The following is a 19133-nucleotide window of genomic DNA, read 5'->3' on the forward strand; positions in this document are numbered from 1 at the left end:
ATCACCCCATGTTTATCCACATTCCAGCAATCAGTGGCTGCTCCTCCAGGCGCTCTCCAAGGGCAAACAACTGGATCTTGCCACAATGCAATTTTGAACTTGAGCCACATCCAGCTGTGAGTGGGAGTGAGGTGGAAGCCCTGTGAGAAGCAGCAATAGAGGCAGTGGATGATGGGACACCATGAAATCTTTTGAAAATATTGCTCCTGCAGGCTTAGACAACAAGCAGAACACACCCTTTGCCTAGTGAAAGGTCTGAAAAATGCACTTTAGGAGGCACAGCCTTAGGAGCCAGAATAAATCCTCCCAGATGTCCCTGGTGACAAAGCAGCCCAATTTGATCAATACAGCAGCATTATTAACACTGCGCTGCCTTACATGAGGATAGTCATATGTTCTTGCCTCTGCTGAGAGTGGGGGAAGGGGTGCAAACTCCTACAACAATTCACAGGGGAAACGTCTCTCTCAAAGTCATTAAGCCTGCACAAAGAATCTCTTACCCATTTTCATGGAAGCTGCTTTTTTGGGAGCTGCTTTTTTTGCTTTTCTGCTTCACTAGTATTGATCAAACTTGGGTGGAATCCTAGAAATAGTATGTGCTTTATGGTTTTCTCAAAAAGAAATTTTGTTTTTAACAACTTAGGATCTCTATCTTCCGGCTTTTTTTTCTGCAGCCATGAATACCCTCCATTGTGGGGGCTGGGTATTGGCACAAATGTAGGTGCTTAACAACAGAAGGTAGGACTTAATGGTTAGCAAATTTTTAAAAATTATTATGAGAATTAGCAATTAAATGCATTTGGATTCAAGGAGACATATTAGTAGCAAAAAGGCATATATATATATAGATAGATACATACATACATACACATGTTGCTGCTCCTGAGCCCCAGCCAAAGTCATGGCCTTTGTGTTTGGCTCTTGAGAAACACATTTACAGACAGTTCTGGTGAACAAGTTTGCAGAAAGCTAGAAAGGTACCATCCCTATATGCCAGGTGACACAAACTGTATCAGAGAAGCTAAAGGCTAAGTGGTAGTAACAGCGTGGGAGGAAGAACTGACTAATAATAAACAAAAGGCCAGGAAATAGCATTTAAAAACATGAAAAAGACCTTCCTACCCACAAAGAGAAGTGTCACCCACTGCTGGGAAAAAACCTACCAGAGGAATGGTGCATCTGCACCAGCCATGCCAATGGCGCATCTTTCTCCAGCACTCATCTGGGACAAAGCAACACATTCTCAAAACCAGAAAACGAGGCTCACTCCCTCTTCACTGGGAAGAAATCCTGCCATACTTTCCTTCTGCCACCTCTCCACCAAAAAACACTGAGACCACCAAATCCAAACCCTATACCATGAAGGTTAAAAATGCTGTTTGAGCACACCAGGCCACCTCCACATTGTGTCTGGTGTTTCTAACCAGAGAAGTGTGGTGCTGCTTCAGAGCTACTGGCACAAAGTTCCTCCAGAAAGCGGTGCTGCAGAAATGTCTAGACAGACTAAAATTAAAAAGAACAACTTATATGACACTGCCCACTGTCTGCACAGCAGGGACAGATTCTCAGAGGGAGGAGTAAATAGCTGGTGCCATAATCGTAGCTACTGGAGGCATCTTAATTTATCCTGGGCAAGGATCTGGCCCAGAAAAATATTCCTGTAAACTCTGCAGCCAAAAATTCCTCTGCTAGACCACAATCCACCAGTCAAACTGCCAGGGAAGACAATTGCAGAAATAATTTAATTAAAATGGAGATCAGGGAGCTGCTATCCTTTTCAAGCTCTGCTTTTGACTTCGTCTCTCCAACAACTGAGAGCTTGAGTGTCCCAGTTTCCCAGCCTGTAAAATCAGCATGCTACATCTTCTCTGCTTTCTGAGGACAATGGCTGTGAAGCATCCTATCTGTTTCAAAGCCCAACCATCAAATCAAACAGATATCTGAATGCTGTAAACCTCCAGGTCTTGGATGAAAGGGCATGTATTTTTCTCTGCTGAAACAACTCTGTCGTTGCTGTTGGAAAATTTGATCTTCAAAAAGTCAGATTGCAAGTTTTGCTTCCAAGACTATAGATGTCAGGTTCTCTGACTTATTGGGGTACTGCTAAGGAAGAAATTTTGCTGCTACAAACTGCTCAAACTTGCCAGCACAGTTTTAGTACTGAAGTAAGAGTTAGGCAGAGAGTACTGCTTTCCCACAGTTTTGTCATTTATATTTTATTTCTGAACTTACACTTTTGTTCTGTTTAGCATCTGGGAGGACACTGAATTTTCTGCATAGTCAACTTTCAGGAAGTCATTAGATGAAAAAATACACCCAGGATGTAGACCAGTGCAATCACATGACCAAGTCATAAGGATGGTGCCACGTGATGTCTCATTGTAGCAGGTCCTTTGTTTTCACTCCTCAATTTCTGTTAAAACATTCAACTTTTTCTGGCCTGCAGAATCATTAGCAATGGACCATGGTTTAGGACCTGGTTTTTTTTACAGTCCTGATGTTCCACACAAAAATCCCTCACAGACACCCACAGCTTAAGAGCTTTCAGAATAAAGGGGAGATAGATTACAGTTTCTGAGAAAAGTTTTAACAGAGGCAGAACCAAGCAAGAATCCAGAGAGCCCCGCTGCCTGCAGCCAGCTGTGTGCCTCACTACTATTTGATGAGGCCCCACTGTTTTGTTATAACCCCAGCAGACCCTGCATGGAGCCAGCAGCTTCCCTCCGCACATGAGAGAAAGGGAATCACCCATCTTCTGAAACACCAGGAAAATATTATTTGTCATGCAAGCAGCCCAAGCTGACTCAAAGGAACAGAGATGATTAAGCAGCACAGTGGACAAACAACACAGCAGGAAGGCCCAGAGTCCAGGATGTCCCAGCAAGCAAATGGAGAGCACCTACAGCAGCTGAGGTTTGTGTGCCCCCCTTCTAATCCCTCCCCTGGCTCAGGCAGGCTCCTCTGCCTTATGTGAGGGGCTTTGGCAAATCCTTTTTTAAGGTGCATGGCCAGAGTGCAGGGAACCACACTGCTCAAGGCCACTACACTGGATAGTGGTAGAGTGGGGGGACCCTCCAGAGGGACAACAGTGGGACCCCACTACTGACCAGACAGCATTTCAGGCAGGCTGCTCCCTTGCCCACATTGGAGCAACTCCCTTTCTAAAGAGCTGTGCAGCCCTTGGAAGAACCTGGACAGGCTGGAGAGGTGGGCAGTGAAGAACAATCAGAAATTCAACAAAGGCAAGGTCCTGCACCTGGGGAGGAACAGCTCCACACAGCAGCACAGGCTGGGACTGACCTGCTGGAGCAGCTCTGTGGGAAAGGACCTGGGGGTCCTGGTGGACAAGGAGCTGTTCCTGAGCCTTCAGCGAGCCCCTGTGCCAAGAAGGCCAGTGGGATCCTGGGGTGCATTGGGAAGAGCATTGCCAGCAGGTGGAGGGAGGGGATCCTGCCCCGCTGCTCAGCCCTGGTGAGGCACATCTGGAGTGCTGTGTCCACATCTGGGCTCCTCAGCACAAGAGAGACACGGAGCTCCTGGAGCCAGTCCAGAGGATGGCAACAAGGATGATCAAGGAGCTGGAGCATCTCTGTTATGAGGAAAGGCTGAGGGAGCTCAAGGTTGTGGAGTCTCCCTCATTGGAGATATTCAAGGACCATCTGGACACAGTCCTGTGCTATGTGCTCCAGGATGACCCTGGATTAAACCAGATGACAGACTGTGGTCCCTTCCAACCTCACCCACTCTATGATTCTGTGAAGAGAAGGGTAGAGGTGTACTGGGTGGGCACCCAATTTCAAGGGACCTTTACTCTTCAACTATGGTCCAGGTTAAACACTGTTTCACATCCATCAACCACAAAGCCAATGGTGTTTAACTAACTAACCACTACACAGATAGTTTTTCCCAAACAAAGATCATCAATGCACAGCACCCCTAACAGATTTTCCCAATACTAATACCACCCCACAGTTATATTTGTGCTTTTAGGCTCTTTGAAATGCTGAGATCTTTCATTACTGACTCTCAAAAGCCAGCATTTAGAACCAGCTACCATCAAGTCAACTCATCAACACCAATTTGACTTCATCCCTTTTAAAGTCTGTTTCATTAAACAAACAAACACAAATTTGGCATCATTTTTTTGTTTCCCTTTATTCTGATGGATCACAGCCCTTGTTATAAAAACATGCTTAATAAAAACAAATTGGAAAACTAAGGAAACTCATAAAAAGCTCTGATTGTGAAGAAAACTAGGGAAAAGGGCTTAAGGAGGAAATGCTACATTTTTCTGTGATAACAGCAGAAAGAGGCAGTTTATGAAGAAAACCACATAGTGGCAGGAAATAAATCCTTGAGACTGAATTTGGAAAAACAAAAATTAATGCATTTATGGAAGAAAGAGCAACACAACATACACACCTAACACAAAGCAGAGATCCAAGAAGGCTGACAAGAGTCCTAGAACAGATAAGACACAGAGAAGACAAATATGCCTTCGAGGACACATTCTAAGCATCTGACACATAAGAAAACTTGAGGGAACAGAAAGATGGAAAGTATGACAAAACTCAAAGGGGCATATCACCTTTATTACTATTTATCACATCTGTTCTGCAGCCAGAGTTGTGATCTCCAGTCAATGAGCAGGGGCCTTATTTCATATTTAAGTTAAAAAATCCATTAAATAGGTAATATAGATGAAGATGGGGAAAAGCATCACAGCTTTGTGCAACTCTCAACACAGTGAATCCAAACAAAGCAACAAACTTGCTCATGGAGAACAGAGAGAATATAGGAGGGAGAAGACTTGGGCAGCAAAAGACAAGAGTGTGTTATATATTCCTCCCCTAAATTAGGTTTTAGCACAGGCTTCCAAGGAATACAAGGCTTCACACCAGGTGGATTTCAAAGGACATTGGAAAGCACCACTGTGGCATACGTTAAGAAATGGTACCTGGGAAGAATTTCATGATCTAACAGTGCCAATTTCCACAATTTGCTTGTTTTTTCTGAGTGAGATCTGCTTATATGCAGTTCGTTGCTGCTGAATGAAGACAGAGACTAAAAATGCTTCTCATCATGTGCACCTTGCTCTTCAATCTCATTTGCCTTCAAAATTAGTCAGTAAAACCCACCTGCTGAACACAGGGTCTTCTCTGACCCTTCTCTAACCTTAGAGACCAAGCTGCAGTGCAAATGTGTTCTTTTCCCCCATGATACAACATAACATGACGCAACATGACAAAAACTCACGTTGGATTCCTGCCGGAGGAGAAGGAAGACCCCACTTTATGAACCTGGTCTCTCCTCTGAGACATGTTTCCAACTGACACACAGTACACATGTGATGGATTCTCAAAATGAAACGTGTCTGGCCATCCATGTGTGCACACACAGGGACCCTTCATGACTTACATTTATACTACAGCATTTCATCATTAAAACAGAGCAAAAAGGCCTCAAAAAGGACTTGTGTACAGAAGTGGATTTTAATGTCAAAAAAGGCCACTCTGATAATTAGTCTCACCTCTGGATGACACAGTTCACCAAAGTGCACAAAGAGCTCCCTTGAACACTCATTTAGAACCACTTTCACGTTGGTTTCCACTGTTAGATATGAAAGTCTGGAAATCTTCAGAATGGGAAAAAATCATAATGGGAACCTTCCTTCTATCCAGGCATTGAGACTTTCAAAAGACTTCTCTCACCTGTCATCGTTTCACAGATGGGTATGACTGTCCTGGGGGAAGCTGTGCCTACACCAGACATTATCCTACCTTGCACTGTAGGGGAGGCCACATTTAGCTCTTAGAGACATTTTCTAGTTCCCCCCCCACACCCACATTTTCTTCATTTATAAAATCAGTGAAAACAAATCATGCTTCACCTTCAGTTTTATAGAGGGCAGCTCAGGACCTCTCATTCCTTCATGGAAAGAAAATTTCTTTCTGTACTGTTTCAATTATTTATTAGCTGAAGGTCGGGGGAGAAATGGTATTTATAGGATGCCTAAGGCCATGCTCACTATAAAACAGAGTAAGTCAATATAGCTACAGCACAACTTAGTGGCCTGTTGTGCAATATTTTCAAAAAATGTACTCTCTCATTGCAGCACTTGAGAATGCCTCCTCCCCAACACCCGTGCAAATACATTTATGAGAGCTATAGAGCAGCAAGATTGTTTTAATCAAATCATTAACACGGGTGTGCTGTTTTCTGCCCACATCCTGATATTTAGTCCACATCCTGACAAGATCTGGGATTTGTATAATCTATTCTCCTGAAGGGTGTCAAGTGACTTTGTGGACACTGGGCCAGTGTAAATTCACTGTAACTTTGGCAGATCTGCACTCACTGACTGATCTGAAATCCCCAATGTGATGTGGATACTATTTTTTCCATTTACAAAGAGAAAAACTATTCACAACTGAATGCCAAAGGTCTCCTTGACCTTTTCTACTTAAAGAAATGGAAACGAGACAGAAATTCCCATCTTACGCCATACTGGAACACCACCTGACCAGCGATGAAGCTTGCTCAAACAAAACTGACTAAATGGTATATGGCATAGCTCTTGCTGCATGAAAAAATTCACATGAGACAGTCCCAGTGAGGAGAAACCTTCAACCTGGAGCTTCCACTCAGTGTGCAGCTAGGGCACCCAGGACTTGGAACCACATACACTAGAGGTATTTGGGAGTAAGAAACCACCCATGCCTTGCTTCCCTTGCTCTCCCTCAAATGTAATTCTTAGAAGAAATGCACTTCTCATGTGAAAAAAAGAAATCCCAGTGCAGCCTTTGTAGACATTCTTCTCAGCACTCAGAAACAATGCTGGGAAGTCACCCAGACAGTCACCTATTTACCAAGTCTCTCAAACCAGAAAGCCACTCTGCACTGGAATTCTTCTGTTCTCCCTCAAACTACTGGGGTTTATTCATGTTTTAAACAAACCCTCAGAACTCAGAAAGTCCAAGACAAGTTAGGCACACTCAGTTAAGAGTATTTAAACTGGGCACCCTGAAACTTACTTGCCAGCATCCAAGAAAGATTAATAAATGAATCACTCCCAGAAATCAGAAAAGTGTCTTGAGTGAGCAGGAAATCAAGGCTGACTGTAGAGAAAGCATGATCTTTGCAGCCAACTCAGAAGTACAGTGTGGTGCCAAGGCCCCCATTCTACCTTTTAAACCCCCAAATCACCCCAGATTCTTAAGGGGTTTTTTATTTCAAGCACACAGCTTCATCCAGGAGGCGCTGGAGACAGGTATTTTAGCCTTTTTCTGGAAGGTTTCATCTGTAATCAATGTAACAAGCACCAAAGCTCCCACTGACTGACTCCCACTGACACTCATTCCCTCTAAAGAAGCCCCTCAGGTGAAACCAGGTCCAGTTTTCAAACATAGCCTACAAGAATCTTTCTTTGCCCTTTCAAAACACAGAAGAGGTAAGAGAAATATCAGTAAGAGAAGTTTACACTGTTTCCCTGTAGCAGAAAGTCAGAAACTTCTCCAGATGATATCCACTTAACCTGAAATTCTCAACCCTGAAAGAAAAGCACCTTACAAGCTCTTCCACTGCGTCACATCACTTAAAGCAGTCTTGCCTTGTCCTCCAAGATACTGGAGACCTCCAAAACTCTAAATGCTTTCTTTCTCTGGTCTGATCAGACAGAAACATGTCTTACTCTCCCTATTTGATTTGAACCACCCTGCTCTTTCACAGGTTTATTACAATCCCAACTCGTAGAGACTTTTGTTTACATCAAAACCACCTTTCTCACCAAAGGCAAGCTCACCAGTTTCCTCAATTGTGCAGGAAAGCCCACTAACATAATTCAACACTACTCTGAGAGATCAAAATGCAGAAACAAATAGAAGAAACACATACCTTGGCAAGGATCTGATGTACAGCAACCTTCAAATGATCAACCACTGAGGTGCTGGCACAGCTTGTGAACTATTAGCGGAGGACTGTGACACCAGCAGAATGAACTAGGACAACAGTATCAGATCCAGAAAAGAGGTATTTTACCCAAACTGACTGTATTCTCAAATCTGTCTAGTGCTCTTTGCTTCTCCCTTATTACCTTAAAATGCAGACAAATTTTAAAATAAAAACAAGAGACACTGAAGTTCATACCCATCTGATCTAGACACTAGTGAGGGAGGCTTTTTCCACTGGCACTGACTTTGCATTGTGCAGCAAATGCAGCCTCTCCACCGTCCACGTGTCAGAAACAAAGCCACTTCTGGCCTGATGCTTTCCATATGAAACACTAGATCCCATCTTTCTTCTCCCCTCTGCCTTCCTCCTTTCCATACTTAATTACTCACACAGCAGCTGCACTAGGTTGCAGATGAACAAAATGTTTTCTTCAAAGCAGCACAAATTTTCCAGGCTCACAGGGAAGGCCAAAAGAAAGAAAAGAAAAAACATAACCCCAACAAGAATTATTTAGTACTTTTCACCAGGCTGAAACAAGCAGCAAGCTCTGCAGGCCTGGCCCATTTCAAACTGCTGCACAGCCACAGGACAACAACAAAGCCCCTGAGCCACTCAGCCCACCCTGTGCCCAGGGGTGTGGGCACCTCAGACCCAGAATCCAGCAGTAAGCCAGAGTGCCAAGGCAGGATGAGTGCACTGACTCTGAGCCAGCACAGCACCTCACTGGCAGCAGCTGAGCAAAGGAGAGAGATCAGAAGCTGCCAGGAGACAAGGACCACTACCGCACTGCTTTTGTGCATCTTGTGTATCAACAGGCGTTGCCACGCCCTGCCCTGAGGAAGGGAGAGCAGGCGACCAGGTAAGAGACCAGTAGTATCCAGACACTGCTCACAGCATCATGTAGTGTTGTGGATGCAGTTCTCCAAATATGCAACAGTCACAGGATGCAGAGTCAGGATACCTTTGACTAATCAAATTGCTAATAGCTGGGGAAAATGAATCAACTTTTAGGGGTGCAAGACCTGAAATGAAAAGCTAAAATTGACAACAAAGTGAAAGATGCCACCCAAACTAAGTCTCTCACACTGAAAAGTGACAGGCCCTCAGGAAATTCTAGTAAGTACAACTCATTGAAAGATTTTTACCAAATGTTCTCAGAAAAAAAAAATACATTTTTGCCCAATCTTTTATTGGAATATATATTCATTTTGGAGTCAACATGTTATCCACTGACATGTCACACATCCAAGATGTAATCTGTATGGGCAGACTTGAATCACACAACGCAGTGACTCAAATCTGGGTCTCACACCTAAGTGTTTTGATGTGTTTGGGGTGTCAACAGCAAACAGACAGGAGCACCTCTCACCCCCTTCTACTCTGCCACCCAATGAACAATTTTCACCATGCCCTTTGGTCACTAGAACCTTTGTTTTCCATCCAGCCCTGGTGAAAAACAAAGGCAGGCGATTAAAGGCAGTCCATACTTCACCCCCACCAGCACAAAGCAATTCAGTACAATGTTGATTCCCATCCTGGGCTGGAGCAAGGCAAGTCAGCAGAAATTGCAAATGTCCAAAACCCAAGAACTTTCCTTATGTATGGAAGTGGACTTTGCCCGCTCAAGAGTCAGGATTAAAACTAAATGCTTAACACCATAGTAGCCTATTAGTAGTGAAAGCATTTTTAAAATCTAATTTACTTGTCCTGACACAAGGCTGCAGTGACAGAGCTGCAAAGGCAGAAGGTGGGCCAGATGATCCTGTCCAAAAAATACAAACCCTTTTTCCAGGGCTTTTTGGATTATTTAGGTGGAGATACTTCCATTTGTTGCAGCTTCTGTCAGAATATGCCATCTTACAAAGGTCATTTATGGTCAAACATCAACCCTATGTCAGCACCCCTTTAAAACTGACCTTCTGAGGCTACAGGTTTAAAGGGCAGGATCTGTAAATCAAGACTCAAATTGGAATGTCTCAGAAGAGCCTCTCACAAGCCAGTGTCCTTCTCCTTTGCATCCTTTCCCATAAATCACACTGTCTCTCAAGCTTGCCTGTGGCACTGTCTACTTCTCTATCCCTTGCAGAGTATGAGCTGTTGACCCCATGTATGATTTAAACTTCAGCTTTGCACTCAGGTCCACAATGCTGGGAAACAACAAAAGGATTAGGACATGTGACACAGTGCCTGTAAGCACCGTGTTCAAAACCAGTATGACACCTAAGTATGGCTGGTGGGCCTTCAGCAAGCATAAATGACGTAAACATCCCCACGTAAACAACTGGGACTCTTTGGGGTGTATTGTACACTACATTACACACCAATTAATAGTCCTCTGAAAAGTGACACATGGAATGAATAGACAGTTGCACTGAGCGGAAATGACTTGGATCGGAAAAAATCCTCCACATGCAAGAACAGGGGTACCTACTTCAAAAAGATTAACAGCTTCAGAGCAACTTAATAAATCAGAATTGGTATATTAAACCTTTAAAAGAAAAAAAATTAAATGCCTTCTGACCAACCATCCTACACTCAACTCCAATCCCTGTTAAAAACTTGAGAAGAGTCAAATCAGTGCCATACACAGGTTGTCACAAAGACAACCCAGACCTCTGGAAGGGGCATTTAAGCTTACCTTTCAGCATCTTCTTTTGATTTTTCCATAGAGGCAGTGCCCCACCCCACCGGTGGCTTCTCTGCACAGGAGCTGTCCTGGCAGCTGGTGTGGCAGGATCTGGACCCACAGCTCCAGAGGGGCCAACTGTCCATGTCCCCATGGCCTCACACAACCCTCCCCGGCCCAGCCACTGTGCCTAAGCACCACAAACCCGGAACAGGAATCCCCAGAGCAGCAGATCAGAACACAAGAGCTGCCAAAGCATCTTGTAACTGAAGAACTGAGAAGCAAAGGTTTGGTGTCCTGATTAAATCCAAGATGTCTAACTATCTTTGAGCATAAAGGCTGAAACATGAACTCACAGGCAGCTTACTCTCACAGGCAGCCTAACAACCTGAGCTACCAAGCAGTCTTCCTCACCAGCTGCTGCCAGAGCAGGAATGGTAAACACAGCCTGGTGACCAAAGCAATACATGAGCTTTTTCTGATATACACACCTATAAATGTCACTTACTTTAATTTTCTAAATGCTGCTGGAATCAAGTAAGAGTTAGAAATCCCAGGTTGTTTGGGATGTTTTTTTTTATAACAAAAGACAACAAAACTAATCTTCATCAGCTCAAATGCAAAGAAAGTATAAAGAGTATCAAATTAAATAATAAAAGGTCTGTGACTTTAAAGGCCATCTCAGTGTCTTTGGAACCAGGCATGATTTTTTAACTCACAGTAGCAATGTTGGGAGAAGGCTCTTTTCATGGCAGGTTTGTTTTGTTTGCTTGCTACAGAATCTGCTGAACTCTGTAGTTTGAGTGAATCCACACTACTTTTGACCAAGGCAGAAGCACCCACAGTACAAAAAGGACACGGAGAGAGAAGAAATTCAGTAATTCAGGTGAGTGACTCCTGCAACACCAGTCTAAAAGACACCACAAAAATGGCACTCCCAGCTCCTGAGTGCTGCCAGGAGTTTGGAAACTGTGGGGACATTGTAAATGTAGGGAATGGACAGGAGGCACTTGAGAGTCCAGGGAAGCAGAAAGAGGAACTCAGCACTGCTCTTGAAAACACCTTTATTAACTCTGCAAAAATTCAGGTTTAGCATCAAAAAAGAAAACCACCATCAATTACCAATACCTGGGCATAACTTTTAGTGAGGTTTTGAGCATGATGATCTAAAGTCTACAATTTTTCTTCCCCTCTGCAAAATGTGATCAACTTGACAGGAGATGAGGTGTACTACTAACCCATTGATTAATGTACTAAACAGCAGCATTGCTCAGTCAGTGAGCAAAATCCCTTTGTTTCATTAGGACAACTGCAATCAAGGTCATTCACATGCAGCTACAATCAAAGAGAAGTAACTTCCTTCTTGCTTCCCTATAATGTTTCCTAACTCAGAATGGAGAAACAACACACTGGATGTTTCTCAGTGGAGAATCATTTGACAAACCCTCAAAAAATCCCCCAACAATATCCAGAAGATATAATTTGCCTCAACCCTGGAAAGCTTAAGTATGAAACTACTGTCTGGAACTGAAAACTTTGTGCCATTTCTACATGGAAGTACCACGCTGCAGACTAGCTATGTATCATGATTTTCATGTAGCCTATTCTAATTTATGCACTGCCTATTCAGTAGAACATATAGAAATGTACAAGCTTGGGGAAGGGTAGATTTAAGCATCCCAAACAAGAGAAAATATTTTCTAGCTGAGCACCCACATTATGATTGTGCATTGCTTAAAGTTATTTACCCCATTTCAAAGTCATTTGATACAAGTCATTCACATAATCTGCTATTCTAAGACCTGTAGCATGGATTTGAGGACTCTATGCTTTCAGAATGCCAAGAAATAATCACTTTTAACAACAGATTCTATAATTAAGAAATCATGTAACAACAGAGACAGCAGTTTCAAGTTTGTATCTCCTCTCTTTGTTCATCTGTTTCTGTAAGGTGACAGGAGCATGCTTTCAGCACATGGAGCAAGCAGGGGGACTGCAGGTATAAATGGAGCAGCATTCAGTGTCTGAAATACACTGCATTACACATGTGGCTGTTCTTGGAAGTCAACCATTTCTGAAAGTTATTCCCAAGAGGCATGATGTACTATAAGCACTTAAGAAATGTGTTACACTGTGACTGGAACCAAGATGAAATAGCAATATTAAAAGAGATGGTTTAGTTTATGTAGTGGCCAACTATGCCATTAAACTAGAACAATGGAGACGATGGGGAGGCAGGAATGTTCTTCAGTGTGATTTATTCCTTTCAAGTAGGAGTGGAAATTTTTCCTATAGGCCTGAAAATGACCCCATCTGCCAAGCAAAAGTCAGCATTAACATATAAGAATTCTACTAGATTAGTCACCTTGGGATACTCTGCTCTCACACAGCACAGGGAACTTGAAGCCCTCTCCAGGATGAGTCTAAACTCAGTCTTCTGAGCTCCACAAAAACCATTAGGCCTTAACATTAATGTTGTCAGTCACTTCAGAAAGAGGGAAACTGAGGCTTGAAGAATTGATTAAAAACAGGCAAAGAAGACTATATGAAAGAATCAACAGAGAAACAAAGCCTTCCTCAATCCTATGCTTTACAGGAAATGTGCATCTTTCTTGAAAGGATTATTGTTTGCTGCAGCTGGGTCAGCCAAGGCAAAAGGAAATGTTATCAGGCAATGGTTATCAGCAAACAGTATAATGCCATTTCCACTTCTGCCAGCCAATTAGACCTGTGCTGCCTGCTGACACATGTGGGAAAGGCTATCTCCTCCAGAATAAACCAGGGTTTGGCACCTAAGTCCTGCTTTTATACAGCTGCATCTGCTACAAAGGATGACTCTCTGCAGCCACCTGCTCTTTGTGCTCCCATATTCTGACATTATGGGAACTGCTATGCTAGACACTGCCCTATGCTCCCCATGAATGTGAAGACAGCTCCAAAATGTCCTGATCAGACCCCTGTTTCACAATAGGACAGCGAGTTCTCAGTCCACCAAGGGGCCCATGGAGAAGGACAATAGGGATGTCTAAAATGTCACCCCTAGGAAGAGGCATATCTGATTACAAAAGATGCCTTCTGCACCCTGATCTTTCAATGATCCCCTAAATGACATTGTGAAGGCCCAGCAGGAAGAACAGAGTGAAGCCCCAAGTCCACCCCTTCCAAATTCTCAGCCCTGCTCTCCCCCTCTCTGCAGCCTGGCACACAATGTGGGACCATGTGCAGCTGCACAGGCTACGCTCCTCAGAGTTATCTCCCTCAAAAACAGCCTCCTACCCACTTCCTTCCTCTGCAGAGTAATGAGGTGCTCTTCAGCCTCATGCTGCCTCTTCCAGCAGTCTGGTTCCAATCTCGGGGATGCCATATGAGACAGCCACCCCAGAGCAATGGCATATGTGGCCAGAGGTCCTCCTGCAACAGCGCAGCAGCCACGCAGGTGCTGAAATCTCCCCCCGCCCTGGGCCTGAACTGCAGAGTCAGCTCACAGGGACAGAGAGAACTAGGACGGTTCAATCAGAGTCAGGATGAAGCACCAGGCAGAAACACGAGGTACCAGCCAGCTGACTTAGAGCAAACTACTCATTTCCCAATGCACACAACCCACCTCTTCCTTTAATCCCTCCTCAGTGGCGTGGAGAGTCAAAACTGCTGGAAAAGCTAAACAAAGTTCTCTTTCCCGATGAAATTGTGCTATTGATTACTCATTAGACTCTGACATTCCCCACTCCAAGAAAAATCCTCCTCCAAAGTGTTTTGCCTGAAGGAGAATACCCAAAGCTCAGAGAGTAGCTCAGCTTTTGTTGCCTAAAAATCAAGTTCTCCCTTCCCAATATGTGTTTTAAAAAACCATCAAACACATCACAATTCCATTTCCAGCTTCTACTTCAGGTATTTCCACTTCCACAATGCAAACTGTGTCCAGGGTGGAATAAGGGTTTCTTTGTTTGCATTCTTGCCTTCTAAAACAGAAACCTACACAAAAGGAGACAATTTGTTCCTACACAAAATCTGTTTGTTTTGTACACACTGCTGGGTTGCACTCATTCAACTCCAACACTAATTGTCAAAAGCACAGATACCAAACTTGCTCACGTTCCTCTAGCAGTGGGAAGGAAAAACGGGTGATCAGCTGACTGTGTGCAAGCATTTACCAACCTGCCTGTTCTGTCAGTTCCCTCTGTGAGTAATGGGTGTTTCACAATCCAAAATGCAACTGGCCCAGCTGTATATTCCTCAGCCAGCAGCTACCAGACTATTTTCCAGGCTCGGGAGAAAAGGAAGATAGGGCTGTGTCCACGCTTTCACCCCAAGGCTTGCTCTGATTTTCAGTGAGGCAAGTGCATCTTTCACAGTATCACAGTAAGCATCGTTTGTCAGAGCAGGACCTGACACTGACTAACCTCTGCACATCACACACTAGTAGCTGCTAATCACAAAACTGGAGCTCACAATGTGATAAAGAAGCTCGCTCTTAACCCACACATTTATTTTCCCCCTCAACCCATGCCTTTTTAAGACACTGAAGTGATCTCCTGGGGCGCTGCTCTGCTGTTGGAAGAAGCACAGCCCTGGAGCCTGTGTAGCACCATTGGAGCAGAGGCAGAACTTGTTCAAGTGTTTTTACTCAAAATTAAAGCTGCTGTTTCCCACTTCTGACACATCCCATAGGAATCAGTCACTACCCTGTCAGCTGTCTTTCCCGTAATCTCAACTATAGCCTTTAGTTTTAAAGGATACTTTAGAAATACACACATTCTTTGTCTCAAAGTTGCTACATTTTGCCTAAAACAAGTAAATCCCCAATATTTGGTTACATTGCAAGTGATTTAGAAGAATTAAATTGGGGTCTCTGTGTCAGTGGGTCTGCCAAGCTTGTGTGTAAGAGCATGGTCTCTGCACAGCCAGCTTCAGCTGCTCCCACCACTGACACATCAGTTTTGCTGCCTGTTGTTTGCAAGGATAGTCCAGACAGCAACAGGGGAACAAACCGTAAATACAGGATGCATTATGAAACATTGGGCACTGGTTGCAGGATTTCAGAGGAAATAAGGGGAAACTAAGCAAATTATTTTCAGCTTCTCTTTTTAACATATGTGGATAATAAATGGGGCTTAACCAGGAGCATGGCTTTAAATTCTGCAATGTTAACACTGGGATTGGGTAGGTACATGCTACTGTATAAAACAAACTGCTGCTCTTCCACACATAAAAGAAGGCAGAAGGAGACAGAGTATCACTCGCAGCACTGCCTGAAGCATGCTGGCTATGTCAACACACTATGTCGCTTTGGACTGTTTGGACTGTTAGTAATATGCAACCGATCCAACTACGATGCTATGAAATATTTTATTTAAATGAAATTATTCTTCAGTTTAATTAGCATGTTAAAACTATAAAAGGAAAGCAGATGTGACCATCATGGATGTGTGCGCTGAATATTAATAATGAAAAGCATCCCCTCCCCCTTGGAGGATAAAGCAAAGTTGGTTTGGTCATTTTGCAAAATAAACCCTGAATGTGTTCACCCTGTAGCTGACAATGAACCTCTGCTTTGTGTGCACACACATACAAAGCTGGAGCCAAAATGATTTTACTATGGGTAAACCTTTGAAGATCCAGCCCCAGTCCAGCTGGCTGACAATGCTACAGCCTGAGTACTCCCCCGAAGCTCTGCCATCCACATTCCTACCCATACACACTTCTAAGGAAAAATGAAAAGAACATCCCAAAACTGACAGGCTACCCTTACACTAGCCAAGACTCAGGTGAAGGCTGGCAAGATGAAATCCTGTGGCTCATTATTCTCACACTGATAGTGCCACGGGTCCGTGCGCTGCAATAGCACCACATGTCATCCCAGCCACACTCCACTATTTCTACCCACCAGCAGATGTTTTTTTTTCTTTTAAAGAGACACCAGTTTCAAAAATTTCACCTGGTGTATCACCTCCGCCAGAAAATCAAATCAATAAACAGGACTACCTCATGACATTTGGTCGTAAAAAGAAATGCTGTCTTTCCTTTTCCTTCAATATCCCAGCTGATAACTATTTACACTTAACAACTGGGTTCATAGTGTATTTCATACAGCTCTTCTCTGTAACCTACTCTTCCCCTTGGTCTCACTTGTATTCATGCTGCCAGTCATCATTCTAATGCATTCATATTAATTGATTTCCATCTTTATCTTTATTCTGTCTGCATATTAACCCTACAGTGCCTCAAAACACACTGGTTTACTGGAACCAGCCTAAGGCGTCATTGTTTCAAGACAGCAAGAAGTGTGCGTTTCTACTCATCTTCCAAGAAAAAAAAAGAAAAAAAAAAGAAAAATAAGACACATTCCCAGTTACTGAACTTAGCCTTAAAGCTTTTCCTAGTGCTTCCACACACCTGCCCACCACCCTCCACCTCCGACTTAAGCTACGATTTTTATTGACATATACTAATTACCTGAAAATAAGAATTATCTATTCCATTTCCACCAGCTGCCAGTTGTCAGCACTGGCTAGAAGTGAGTAGGCTTATTTAAAAGAACGAAACAAAACAAAATAAAAAAATCTAAGCTTAAAAATAAAATAAATACTAGTCATCATAAAAACAAAACCCTAAAGAATGCCACCGGATCTCAGGTACTGTCGGGTGTGCTCAGAAAGGACTGAAGGCAGACAAATTTGAATGAACTGCTCCGTTTGTCACGGTAAAAAAATACAGAGATGTAAAGGTTTACCCACGCGGCACAAAAAAGAACCACCAAAAAAAACCCAACCCTGAATTAAAGAACAAAAATAAAATAAAGTCAGAAATGCAGCCTCAGTGCATCGACTGTCTGCGCTTAAGAGATTTACAGGAGTAATTTAAATGATTCACCTGCTGCCAGTTTTCCTCCAAGGATGGCAAAGCTGAGAAGTAGCCGGTGTCGTGGACAAGCTGGAGTTCCTGGAATATACTATAACTAGCCAAGACATCCATGCTGCTGCTGGGCAAGACCCTTTCTTTCTGCTTTTGTGTGTGTTTGTTTGCTCGGGTGGGGGGTTGTTTTTGGTCATAAAAAAAAAAAGGAGGAGGAAAATCAACCAATGATAGATCCAGCGTCCCTTTGGCTTTGTTTTGTTTCAGTCACACTTTAAAAAAAGAGAGAGAGAGAAAGAGGATCAGCGCGGAGGGACCGCGAGGTTCGGGGGCCGGGCCGAGGAGGACGAGCGGCGCCGGCGCGCACCGAGCACCCCGCGGCCGCCGCACCGGGGCACGTCCCCGCCGCGCTCCGCGCAGCCCCGCGCCGCGGCCATGCGCGTTCGCGACCGCCTTCCCCGCCGCCCCCTCCCCTCTTTATTTTCGGGACAGCACATCCCACGGCCCGCCCCCCCTCACGCCGCTTCCCTCCCCGCTCCCCTCTCACCCTCCCTCAGCCAGCCCGGCCCGGCCCCCCCGCGCGCGCAGCCGCGCGGCCGCACTGAGGCAGCGCGTGGCCATGTACGGTAAACGGCGGGGCGGGAGGGGCGGGCCCGCCGCGCGCCTCGGCACGCTGTGGCCCAATGGCGGAGCCGCGAGGGGCGCGAGGGGCGGGGCCGCAGCGCCGGCAGCGCCGGCGATTGGTCGGGAGCGCTGCTCCCGCCCCTTCCCCGGGGCTCGCGAGGCGGCGCGCGGCGAGCTATTTTTAGGGCGCTATATAAGAGGGCGGCGAGGCGCGCGGCGGTGGCAGAGCGCGGCGCGCTGAGGGGCGGCGCGGGGCGGCTCTGCTCGGGCCGTGAGCGCCGGGCGAGCCTTTCTCGCACTGTGTGCGCCCCTCTACCTCTCCCCAGCCTCTAGTGCTCGAGTTCCCGGGGCTGAGGATGGCCGGGGAAAGATGCGGCTTATGAGGGTGTTGGAAGGAGTAGGAGTGGGAATGCACCCCGAGCAGGAGCCGCCGGCATCAGGAGCATATGCAGGGTGCCTGTGTGGGCCGAGCACGGGAGCCTGGCTTCTGAGTGCTAGTTCAGTCAGGCCGTCCCTGAAATGCACGTGCGCTTACTAAGGCGTCTATCATGGCGTTTAATCAGGCTGAGATGTGAGCTGAGCTAGTCTGGGTTGGCTAATGAGCTGTTTGACCTTAAATGGCTAGTGTGGTGCAGAGCTTCCCCAAAATTGCTCTGGCACTGGGCACAGTTGCATTTCTGCTTTTGGAAGGATTGCAGAACTGAGTGTGCTCATCTGAAGATGATGGGATGGGGAGGGGCTTCCAGTAATAGAAGAAATATGTTGTCTTTGTTGCTTTAAAATTCAGAGGGCCCTATGGTCCCATCAGTTGCATTGCCAGGGTTGTATTTGGCCACCAGGCTGCAGGATGAAGGTCCCTCTGGTGCCCTTTGATGGTAGGTTGTCGGCACTGTAAACTGGATTGGGTACCAGGGCAAGCAGATGGCTGCCAGGGTTTGCTAAACTACCTCCTTGTACAGCAGTTGCATCACATTTCCCTTGCCATGACTAAGACATCTCCTCACTTTTCCCTTTGCACCTGGATGAGCATGCCAGGGCCAGGCCTCAACTGGTATCAATTGGTGCAATGCCACTAGTACAC

The 19133-nt window shown here is 45.0% G+C and overlaps 1 protein-coding gene across 3 annotated transcripts in view; it reads right to left on the bottom strand.

Annotated features, from left to right (window-relative positions):
• Positions 1-17917, bottom strand: part of KLF7 (KLF transcription factor 7) — a 65834-nt gene extending 47917 nt beyond the window's left edge. For 2 of the 3 annotated variants that reach the window (XR_014956754.1, XM_021538858.4), the window contains exon 1: positions 17447-17916. Coding sequence is in view for 2 of the 3 variants with exons in the window: in XM_021538858.4 (XP_021394533.1) it covers positions 17447-17548 (102 nt within the window). In the remaining variant the exon portion in view is untranslated. Of the gene's footprint in view, positions 1-17446 lie in introns of all 3 variants that reach the window. The other variant, XM_085585235.1, reaches the window with a different exon arrangement.
• Between the last annotated feature and the right edge of the window lie 1216 nt (positions 17918-19133).

The sequence above is a fragment of the Lonchura striata genome, chromosome 7 (genome assembly GCF_050655825.1).
Source record: "Lonchura striata isolate lonStrDom1 chromosome 7, ASM5065582v1, whole genome shotgun sequence".
NCBI classification, from domain to species: domain Eukaryota; kingdom Metazoa; phylum Chordata; class Aves; order Passeriformes; family Estrildidae; genus Lonchura; species Lonchura striata.